This window comes from Melospiza georgiana, chromosome 27 (genome assembly GCF_028018845.1).
Source record: "Melospiza georgiana isolate bMelGeo1 chromosome 27, bMelGeo1.pri, whole genome shotgun sequence".
Classification (NCBI taxonomy): Eukaryota; Metazoa; Chordata; class Aves; order Passeriformes; family Passerellidae; genus Melospiza; species Melospiza georgiana.
The window spans coordinates 3,742,227-3,754,242 of NC_080456.1; the positions used below are offsets into that span (position 1 = coordinate 3,742,227).

General features: G+C 47.3%; 1 protein-coding gene across 1 annotated transcript in view; it reads right to left on the reverse strand.

The window, feature by feature from the left end:
• The window catches only part of UBASH3B (ubiquitin associated and SH3 domain containing B), an 88,332-nt gene extending 78,774 nt beyond the window's left edge, over positions 1-9,558 (reverse strand). Inside the window, exon 1 of the mRNA XM_058041155.1 lies at positions 9,311-9,558. Within this exon, the coding sequence (XP_057897138.1) occupies positions 9,311-9,453 (143 nt within the window). The 5' untranslated portion in view covers positions 9,454-9,558. The remainder of the gene's footprint in view (positions 1-9,310) is intronic.
• Positions 9,559-12,016: the final 2,458 nt, after the last annotated feature.

Here is a 12,016-nt window from a genome sequence, read left to right on the forward strand (position 1 = left end):
ACAGACATCTTTTATGAAAAATCCTTTCCTTCGGGGTTTTTCCTCCTGAGAAGCTGGGAGGCCTCAGGAACAAAATGCAAACAATGGTTATCTGCTGCTGTGGAATGCAACAGGTGCATCTGTGATTGGTCTCATGGGGTTGTTTCTAATTAATGGCCAATCACAGCTGGCTCAGACAGAGAGTCTAAGACACAAACCTTTGTTATCATTCTTTCTTTTTCTATTCTTAGCCAGCCTTCTGAGGAAACCGTTTCTTCTATTCTTTTAGTATAGTTTTAATGCAATATATATCATAAAATAATAAAACAAAGCTTCTGAAACATGGAGTCAACATTCTTGTCTCTTCCCTCATCCTCAGACCCCTGTGAACACCCTCACACAGGGGTGCTCTGTCCTTAAACTCTTTCCCTGTGGATATCAGCCCCAAATATCAGATTGTTCCAGGGCTCCCAGCCATCAGGTTTGATTAATGGCAGCTCTGTGTCCCTTTGATTAATGGCACTTCTGTGTCCGGCATCCTGAACCACTGAGGAGGTGACACCAAGCCCTGCTGCTGCCGTTACCATTTTACAGTGAGATCTTATCACAGAAATGTCTCCTTTGACTCTGATAAGAGGTTTCCCTTCCTCTGATAACGTTGTACCATGTCATGGAAAGAGTTGCTGCACTAAGTCTTGTATGAATGGACTGAAACTCCACAGATTCAGGTGCAAGTCTCAGCCTAACTGTGGGTTTGATATCCGAGCTTCTCTGTGCCTCAGTCTTCAGATTATACAGTGGAAACAAAGAGCCCTCTGTGGTTTATCACTTTGGATCTCCAAAGTAAGGAATTCCTCCAAAGTAAGGAATCCTCCAGATTCTGGAGCCCCTTCATGGACACAGAGTTAAACTGTCTCATGGAGATCCCCCCACCCCAATGGACTGCAGCCACTGGCCCAGAACAACCTGAATCCTGCAGGAATCACCTCAGTCTCACAGCAGAAACTGCAGTAAAGCCAATGGAAAAAAAAAAATAATAAAATCCATGTGCAGAGCAGCCACGGACTGAGTCCCAAATGCAAGTTTGTGCAGCTCCCCCAGAGCACCTCCCTGGCAGCTGCTGCCCCATCTCCCTGTCCTGTCCTGCAGACCTGCTGGATCCCCTCCAGCACAGATGGACAGAACAGTCCTGAGCCCTCAGGGCTGGCCCAGGAACTGCAGAACACAACCCAGAGCAGCTCAGACTGCTCCAGCCCCATCCCCTAAACCCTCACGTGGGCACAGAGCTGAGTCACTTGTGCAGGTGACCTCCCAGAACCTCTCCCTGTCACCGTCACATTCTCTGAAAAATCCCTTTTGCCCAGGATTTTCTCCTGGGAAGCTGAGAAGCCTCAGAGAAAAATGAAAACAATAATTATCTGATTTGCTTCCCCTGTGTTTTGCTGCTTTGGAATGTGTTTGGAGATTGTTTACCCACAGGTGATTGTTTCATTGGACTCTGGTGTGAATTGTTTTGACTTATTGGCCAATCAGGGCCAAGCTGTGTCACACTCTGAAGAGAGTCACGAGTTTTCATTATTATTTTTTAACCTTCTGCAAGTATCCTTTCTGTATTCTTTAGTATATTTTAGTATAGTATTCTTTAATATAATATAGATAATACAGTAATAAATAAGTAATAAATCCTTCACATTTGTTTCCCAGAAAAAAATCCTGGGAATCAAAAAAATCCTTCATATTTGTTTCCTGGGAAAATCCTTCACATTTGTTTCCCAGAAAAATCCTGGGAATCGGGAAAATCCTTCACATTTGATCCCAGGAAAAATCCTGGGAATCAAGAAAATCCTTCATATTTGTTTCCTAGGAAAATCCTTCACATTTTTTTCCCAGAAAAAAATCCTGGGAATCAAGAAAATCCTTCATATTTGTTTCCTAGGAAAATCCTTCACATTTGTTTCCCAGAAAAAATCCTGGGAATCGGGAAAATCCTTCACATTTGTTTCCCAGAAAAAATCCTGGGAATCAGGAAAATCATTCAAATTTTTTTTCTCAGGAAAATCCTTCACATTTGTTTCCCAGAAAAAATCCTGGGAATCAAGAAAATCCTTCATATTTGTTTCTGAGGAAAATCCTTCACATTTGTTTCCCAGAAAAAAAATCCTGGGAAATCGGGAAAATCCTTCACATTTGTTTCCCAGGAAAAATCCTGGGAATCAGGAAAATCATTCAATTTTTTTTTTCTCAGGAAAATCCTTCACATTTGTTTCCCAGGAAAATCCTGGGAATCCGGGAAGCCCTTTAAATGCTTGGGCTCAAGAGGAGCTTGGGGCTGGTTTCGGGCTGGGTCTTTGCACAGTGTGAATTCCAGCCAGGAATATTTGCAGCAAACAAACACCCTGAAGGCAAAGCTGGGAAGGGAAGGGAAGGAAAAGAAACCACTTGAAAAACGAAAATTATGAGCAGCACTTCACTTCCACACAGTCGTTTCCCAAATCCAGCTCCCGCCTTGCTGTGCTGAAATCCTGTGGTGTTGCTAAGTCTGTTACCAAGCAAAACGTGTCTTAGCAGGCTAAAATCCCTTCCCAAACGCCAGAGAACTGAGCTTCGTTTCTTCAGCAAGAATGAAACCTTTAATGCTTGTAAATTCTCCTCCTTCCTGAGAAGGCAAATCCTGGTTTTGCCCAGGTCCAGGGGAATTATCTCCTCCTCATGGACACAGAGTTAAACCCTTTTCCAGGCCCACATCAGGGGAAGGAAGATTTAGTTTTGGGAAAGCTTTGCCACCTGTGTCATCCTCTTCTGCTTATCAGAGACAGAAAAAGCAAATTATCTCTAATTTAAGTGTTGTGGGCAGTGATTTACCCAGCCTGAGTAATGGACCAGGGAATTATCTTCATTTTCTTAGGCCTGGATATCTTCTGAAACAGAATCTCAGAGTTGTGTGCAGCAGCTGAAACATCTTGAATTTTATCCATTTATATATCTATGCATTATATCCATTCTGTGAACCCAGAATTACATGAAAAAAAAAAGCAGGATTAATTCTTTTTCCTCATGCTAGAATTTTAACTGGTTTTGAGGATGTTTTGGAGGAGTTTAAAGGCTGACATGGAACTTTGAAAACTTGCAGATTCTGGAGCCACGTTGATTTCTGCACCATGCAGGATGAATAAGTTTCAATAATTCAAGTTTGGCCAAAGGTCTCCTTCCATCCTGAATGAAACTGCAGTCCACCACTAATTTTTTTTCAATTGTAGCCTTTTATAAACACATTATGGATTTTTTAATAATTGCTTCTACAGGCACAGGAGTTGTAAGTGATCCCCTGTGGTTTTGATGGCCTGTAAATTACATTTATATATCCATGCATTATATCCATTTCTGTACCCATTCTGTGAACCCAGAATTAAACCAAAAAAAGCAGGATTGATTATTCTTCCTCATGCTAGAACTTTAACTGGTTTTGAGGATGTTTTGGAAGAGTTCAAAGGCTGACATGGAACTTTTAAAACTTGCAGATTCTGGACCCACGTTGATTTCTGCACCATGCAGAACAACTGAAATTTATTGAAATGTTTCAATAATTCAAGCTTGGCCAAAGGTCTCCTTCCATCCTGAATGAAACTGCAGTCCACCACTAATTTTTTTTTTTCAATTTCAGCCTTTTATAGACACATTATGGCTTTTTTAATAATTGCTTCTACAGGCATAGGAGCTGTAAGTGATCCCCTGTGGTTTTGATGGCCTGTAAATTACTTTGTGCTTTTCTTCTCTCTGCTCTCAGGGTTATGCAGGGATTATAAACAACAGTGAGAGGTGCTGGCAGGCAGACTGGATGACAATTAGGTGGAACCACTGATGGGAAATTCATAACAAGATGATAAATAATATTTTAGGGGCGACTGGGAAATATCATTTGTACGAAATCTCTTTCTGGAAGAATCCTCCTGTTGTGTTTAGGGCATTGGAGCACTGGGGGTTTGATTGTGTCAACAAGGGTAAAATGTTTAAAATGTTTTCCTTGGTGCCGAAATTGCAAAATGGGAATTTTAACCTCACCTTTGCCTTCCTTGCCTGCTTCAAACAGAAACTCCTGGGGGTAGGGACACCAGACAGTATGTAATCTAATGGGCTAATTGCAAAATAAAATAATAATAATAATAATAATAATAATAATAATAATAATAATAATAATAATAATAATAATAATAATAGTAGCAGTGTGCTGGCAGCAGGGCAGAGCAGCAGCTCCTGGTGCTGGTTCGGAGGGATGACACACTGCAGGTGCTCAGGTAGAACATTCTAGAAGCGGTTTGAGCTTCACCCTGTGATTCAGAGGAGCCCTGAATGCAGCTGGTGCTGGGAAGGAGGAAAACAGACAGAGCTGTGCCCTAAAACTCCTCAGAGAGGGGAGCAGGGAGAACCTCAAGGGTGTCAGTGTGAGCTGGGGGACCCCGGATCAGTGCAGAGCCATTAACTACAGTCACAGCTCAGAGAGGAAGGACACATCCCCAGAAGCCCACAAACCACCCATGGGATGGACAAATAAAGGATTTTTAAAGAACCTTTTGCAGTTTGGCATTGCCAGCTGACATCCTCTCTTGGTCTTGCCTGCCCCAGCCCAGTTTCTGCCTTACCTGAGCCACCAGAAACACTCGGAAATCACATTCAGCCTTTCACCTTTGATTATTTTAACAATTTCTACCTTATCTGAGCCACCAGCAACACTTGGAGATCACATTTAGCTTTTTACCCTCCATTATTTTAACAATTTCTGCCTTACCTGAGCCATCAGCAACACTCAGAAATCATATTTAGCCTTTCACCTTTGATTATTTTAACAATTTCTGCCTTACCTGAGCCACCAGCAACACCTGGAGATCACATTTAGCCTTCCACCTTTGATTATTTTAGCACCTACAGGCAAAGCCCGGCACTGGGAGCCCTGCCCAGGAGCTCACCCTGGAAATGCGGATTTCAGCTCAGCCTGTGGCCCTGCCTGAGCTCCCCTGTCTGTCTGTCTGTCCCCACTGAGTGCCCCCAGCTGCAGCAGAGCCAGGAGGCAGCGATGGTGTTTGGTGACATGCCTGACAGACTTGTCTGACAACTTGGGGGTTTGTTTTGCATAAGCCACCCAAACAGATGGTCACCACTTTTTAAGTACCAGCCTGGCTCGTGTTTGTGTGCACAGAGCTGAAATCCTAATTTCACTGAAATCTCATTGCACTGAATTCCCATTTCACTGAATTCCCATCTCACTGAATTCTCCATCTCACTGAATTCCCAATTTCACTGAAATCCCATTTCACTGAAATCCCATTTCTGTGAATTCCCATTTCACTGAATTCCCATCTCACTGAATCTCCATTTCACTGAAATTCCAATTTCTCTGAAATCCCATTTCTCTGAATTCCCATCTCAGAGTTCCCATTTCAGAGTTCCCATTTCACTGAGTTCCCTGTTGGAGCTGTGGTTTTGGGGCAGCAAACACAGGTGGGAGATTTTGGGGGAAAACTCACAAGGCCTTTAGGGTTATTTCTCCTTACCCTCTCTCTATGAAGACGATGATTTTTTGTTTTTAATCTCCTTACCCTCTCTGGTAGGAAATGATGATTTTATGTCCCTGGCATCTTGGTGTTCTCATTCCCACATCCAGAGAGATGCTGAGAGTTAAAAACCATTCTCTGGGCCTTTAGGAAATGCCCTTTTGCCGTGCCCTCCTCCCTCTCAAGCTCCCAAACCTGTGCTCCATCCTCACCCTACCCTTGGTGGCACCACTTTGGATTTTAATGGCTTTATTTTCGTTTTGCTTTTTGCCTGAACTTTAATGATGAATTACTTGTAGCTCGCTGCTCCTTCAGATGGGATGAGTGGTGCCTGTCCCAGCACAGAGCTGAGCTCTCACACAGGGTTATCCTGAGCTCAAGGCAGCTTTCCCCACCTGCCTGGCTGCATTTTTTGTGCATTTAGGGGTATTTTGCCCATTTTCCTGGCTTGCTCCTTGTGTTTAACATCCTCTGCTCTGCTGAATTGTCACACAGGGTTATCCTGAACTCAATACAGCTTTACCCACCTGACTGATTTTATTTCCAATAGGTACTTTTTGCATTTAGGGGTATTTTGCTCCTTTTTCTGGCTTGCTCCCTCTATTTAACCTTCTCTGCTGAGTTGTCTCACAGGGTTATCCTGAACTCAGTATCAACACAGCTTTACCCACCTGCCTAATTGTATTTCCCATAGGTACTTTTTGCATTTAGGGGTATTTTGCCCATTTTCCTGGCTTGCTCCTTGTGTTTAACATCCTCTGCTCTGCTGAGCTGTTGCACAGGGATATCCTGAACTCAAGGCAGCTTTACCCACCGACCTGGCTGTAATTTTTTTTTTTGCATTTAGGGGTATTTTACTCCTTCTTCTGGCTTGCTCCCTCTGTTTAACCTCCTCCTCTTTGCACTATGAAACAATGAGTTCATTTTAACAAATGCCAGAGCTTTTAGGGCAGGAATGTGGCCCACAGACACAGCTCCTGAGTCAGGTGGGAGCAGGGCTGCCTGGCAGCCTTGATGGCACTGTTGTGCAGGTAAGAACCACTTTCATTCATAGGATCAGGCTGATTTTTTTTTTTTAAATCCCAGCTCCACTGAAAGATACACATCTTTTTTTTTTTTTTTTTTCCCAACCATCTTTTCTTCCAAGCGTGAAGTCACCGCTCTGCCCTGCTCTTCATTTGCATTCAGTGTGTCTGAAAGCTGGGTGCTGATCTCGGTAGATAAGTGACAGCCAGAAGGAGTGCAAAGCAGCAAAAAGCAAAAAAAAAAAAAAAAAAAAAAATACGATTTCCTGCATGTGCTGGTGGATCCACGCAATCCCACGAATCCACCAGGAACATATGCCCTTAAACTGCATGTGCCTGTCTATATTTATATATACATTAAAATAAAAACAAACTGTGACAAGGGAAGCTGCAAAACGCCAGAGCTCTGATGGGAATCAACAACAAACTGAAAACTTGGGCAGCTCAAGGAGCCATCCCGAGCCCCAAACTGAAAACTTGGGGAGCTCAAGGAGCCATCCCGAGCCCCAAACTGAAAACTTGGGCAGCTCAAGGAGCCATCCCGATCCCCAAACTGAAAACTTGGGCAGCTCAAGGAGCCATCCCGATCCCCAAACTGAAAACTTGGGCAGCTCAAGGAGCCATCCCGACCCCCAAACTGAAAACTTGGGGAGCTCAAGGAGCCACCCCGAGCCCCAAACTGAAAACTTGGGCAGCTCAAGGAGCCATCCCGAGGCCCAAACTGAAAACTCAGGCAGCTCAAGGAGCCATCCCGATCCCCGCCGGTTTCATTTGCATCCCAAAGCAGCAGTCCCACCTCAGCAGCCGCTGTTCCCTCATTAAGGTGTCATTAGCTTGCTGCCTGATTAATTTAAAGCCTAAGCACACACAGGCCGTGAATTGGGCAAGATAAACCGAACCACTCCGGGCTGGGGATGGAAATCGCTTCTGTCGCTCCGCTGCTTTAAGGGTGATTTGTACACGACTTAAAGCGAATCCCCCGGGTGTCCGAGCTAAAGCAATTTCAGTTTGGGCGGCAAAAACTTCTGGTCCCTCCCTGGCCATCCCAAACTTCGGGACAGGGACCGGAGTGCCCGAGGCTCCTGCCCGGCCGGAGGAGGCGAGCGGAGCATCCCGAGGGTCCTACAGCCCTACAGCATCCCCGGGCCACGCCAGGAGAGCATTCCCTGCTCCGGGAGAGCATTCCCTGCTCCGAGAGAGCATCCTCTGTCCCGGGAGAGCATTCCCTGCTCCGGGAGAGCATCCCCTGCTCCGGGAGAGCATCCCCTGCTCCGGGAGAGCATCCCCTGCTCCGGGAGAGCATTCCCTGCTCCAGGAGAGCATCTCCTGCTCCAGGAGAGCATCTCCTGCTCCGGGAGAGCATTCCCTGCTCCGGGAGAGCATCTCCTGCTCCGGGAGAGCATTCCCTGATCCAGGAGAGCATCTCCTGCTCCGGGAGAGCATTCCCTGCTCCGGGAGAGCATCCCCTGCTCCGGGAGAGCATTCCCTGCTCCGGGAGAGTATTCCCTGCTCCCTGAGAGCATTCCCTGCTCCGGGAGAGCATCCCTCCGCTCCGGTAGTGCATTTCCCTCTCGGGAGAGCATCCCCTGCTCCGGGAGAGCATCCCTCCGCTCCGGTAGTGCATTTCCCTCTCGGGAGAGCATCCCCTGCTCCGGGAGAGCATCCCCTGCTCCAGGAGAGCATTCCCAGCTCCGGGAGAGCATTCCCTGCTCCGGGAGAGCATCTCCTGCTCTGGGAGAGCATCCCCTGCTCCAGGAGAGCATTCCCAGCTCCGGGAGAGCATTCCCTGCTCCCTGAGAGCATTCCCTGCTCCGGGAGAGCATTCCCAGCTGTCCAGGCCGTTCCCAGAGGGCATCCCCAGGCCGTATCGCCCCCAGCCCGGGACAGCATCGCGCCGCTGCCCCGGCAGCGCATCCTGCACTGCCGGGAGAGCATTCCCCGCTTCCCTGGCTGCTCCGAGAAGGGCCCCTCCGGGAGCGCATCCGGGAGAGCACTGCCCGCTGCCGGCAGAGCATCCCTCCGCTCCGGCAGCGCATTTCCCTCTCGGGAGAGCATCCCCTGCTCCGGTAGAGCTTCCCCTTGCTCCGGTAGAGCTTCCCCGCGCTCCGGGAGCGCATTTCCCCTCGGGAGAGAATCTCCCTGTTCCGGCACAGCATGCCCCGCTGTCCGGGCCGCTCCGGCAGAGCATCCCCCCTTCTCCAGGAGCGCATCCCCCTTCTCCGGCAGAGCATCACCCCGCTCCGGGAGCTCATTTCTCTCTCGGGAGAGCATCCCCCTGCTCCGGCACAGCATCCCTTGATCCGGCAGAGCATCTCCCTGCTCCGGGAGCGCATTTCCCGCTGTCCGGGCCGCTCCGGCAGAGCATCCCCCCTCTCCGGGAGCTCATCCCCCTTCTCCGGTCGGGCATTCCCCCGCTCCGGGAGCTCATTTCTCTCTCGGGAGAGCATCCCCCTGCTCCGGCACAGCATCCCCCCTGCTCCAGCAGTACATCCTCCCTCTCCAGGAGCTCATTTCTCTCTCGGGAGAGCATCCCCCTGCTCCAGCAGCGCATTCCCCTCTCCGGGAGCTCATCCGCTCTCCGGCGCGGCATCCCCGCCTCTCCCCGAGCTCGATCCCCGTTCCCCCGGCTCTCCCTCCCCGCGTCCGGCCCCGCTCCGCTCCGGAGCAGCGCAGCCGAGCGCCGCCCGCCGCTCCTCCGCCTCTCCCCGCTCGGTGAAACGCGAGCACAGAGCAGCAAAGCCCCGCGGGGCAGCGACTCACGCCCGCGCTTTGGGGAAGCCCATGGAGAGCAGGATGTCCAGCGAAGAGCCATGTTTGATGGTCCCGGCGCGGTGCTGGCGGCCCCGGCGCGGGATGACTTTGCTGTAGAGCTCGTCCCGGGCGGCCATGGCGAGCTGGGCCATCAGCGCGCTGCCATCGGCCGGCCATGCACGCCAGGGGCTGCGGACAGCGCCGGGGACACCACACACGGCCCCGAGCGGCGGCGACACCGCCCACGGCCCGCAGGGAGGGAGGGAGGGAGGGGAGGGATGGGGGAGGGATGGGGGAGGGATGAGGGAGGGATGAGGGAGGGATGAAGGAGGGGAGGGATGTGGGAGGGATGAGGGAGGGATGCGGGAGCGCGGCCGAGATTGCGCCCCCGCCCCGCCGAGGGTGGGTGGATGATGCGCGGGAGCGGGCGGGAGCAAGGAAGGTTTCCTTTAAGGAAAAAAAAAAATAAAAAATAATTTTAAAAAATTAAAAAAAAAAAAAAAAAAGGAAAATGAAAGCACGTGCACGCGCGGTTTGGTTTTCTTTCTTCTTTTTTTTTTTTTTGTTTCTTTTTTTTTTGATTGATTTTTTTTTTTTTTGTTTTGCCTTTACCATGGTCGTTACGTTCCTTTATTTATTTATTTTTTAAGGTTGGTTTGGTTTTGGTTCGCTTTGCCTTCATTAGAAATCTCTTATTGATTTAATGATTTTTTTTGTCTGTTTTTGTCCGCTTTGCCTTTATTGTAATTTTTTTTTGCTTTTGTTTGTTCATTCATGTATTTGTTTAATATATTTCTTTATATAGATATATTTAATGGTATTTATTTATATATAAATGTATTTATATAGAAATATGTATAGAAATTTATTTATTTATATAGAAATATTTATTTATATAGAAATTGTTTCTCTCCTTCCTTCCTTCCTTCCTTCCTTCCTTCCTTCCTTCCTTCCTTCCTTCCTTCCTTCCTTCCTTCCTTCCTTCCTTCCTTCCTTCCTTCCTTCCTTCCTTCCTTCCTTCCTTCCTTCCTTCCTTCCTTCCTTCCTTCCTTCCTTCCTTCCTTCCTTCCTTCCTTCCTTCCTTCCTTCCTTCCTTCCTTCCTTCCTTCCTTCCTTCCTTCCTTCCTTCCTTCCTTCCTTCCTTCCTTCCTTCCTTCCTTCCTTCCTTCCTTCCTTCCTTCCTTCCTTCCTTCCTTCCTTCCTTCCTTCCTTCCTTCCTTCCTTCCTTCTCTTTTTCTTTCTCTCTTATTTCCCTTCTTTCATGTTTTAGGAAATCCTCTCTGTGACCTCAACCAAACTCCTCAGGACAGATATTCCTGCTTTTCTCCTCATTCTGTTTCAATTCATCCGCCTCATCCTTTTCCTTTTATTTTTTATAATTATTTTTTTCTGTGACTTTCCCTTTTTTCCACTTTTCCTTTCACTTTTAAGGCCAGCCTCATCCTGCTCCTGCAGGCCCAGCCTGAAACCCCAACCCTGCCAGCAAATAAAATCCCCTGAAGAGGCATTTTTAAAAATAGTTTATGTTGGGGAAGGAAATCAATAGTGGCAATGACAAATCTATCAGTGCAGTTGTTATTATTCCCATTAGGGAAAACCAACAGCCCATTTCCATTTTGTTGTATCAATGAAAGGGAAAAAATAATAAAACAATTCATCTCCCAGCTCCCTGCTCGTTCTCCTCCTGTGCCAGGAGATTTTCTGCTCTTTATTCACAGGGAAAAACCATCCCTGAACTGAGGATTCCATGGAAATTCCAGCTCAGGAAAGACACAGCACAAAAAAACCCAAAACCAAACTAAAAATGCTTCTTGTTCCTCTCTTAAAATCATTTTAATCTCCTCTGATGTGGCTGAGGTTCTTCAATTTGCCCTCACTATTAATTGGTGAAGATTTTATTAAAGCCAGAGAGCGAAATGAATTTAGCTGTGGGTTTCAGCTGTGAAATCAGGATCAGGCACCCAATGCACTCCAATTTAATTCAGGGGAGAATTAAGGGTTTTAATAACAATATTTTCTATTCTATTTTAACACAAGAGGAGAATTAGGAGTATTAATAACAATATTTGTGCTCAAATTTGGAGCCCCCAGGAGGGTTTGGCTCCCATGAACTCATCCCAGCCTCACAAAGACCCTGGAAATTCCAGCTCAGGAAAGACACAGCACAAAAAACCCAAAACCAAACTAAAAATGCTTCTTGTTCCTCTCTTAAAATCACTTTTAACTCCTCTGATGTGGCTGATGTTCTTCAATTTGTCCCTACTGTTGATTAGCAAGGTCTTCATTTAAGCCAGAGGGTGAAATGAATTTAGCTGTGGGTTTCAGCTGTGAAATCAGGATCAGGCACCCAATGCACTCCAATTTAATTCAGGGGAGAATTAAGGGTTTTAATAACAATATTTTCTATTCCATTTTAACACAGGAGGAGAATTAGGAGTATTAATAACAATTTTTGTGCTCAAATTTGGAGCCCCCAGAAGAGTTTGGCCCCCATGAACTCATCCCAGCCTCTCTGGGAGCACCACAAAGACCCTGGAGGAGAAATAAAAATCCCAAATTCCTCTCCCACCTCCCCATGTCCCAGGGGAGTGCAGGGGTCTGGGCCAGCAGGAAATGTTTGCATTTCTCTCCCTGGGCCTCCCTCCCGCGCTCCAGCTGAGTTACTCAAGCAGGAAATAACAATAAAAATGAGATTTTGCTGTGGGGCTCTGCCCA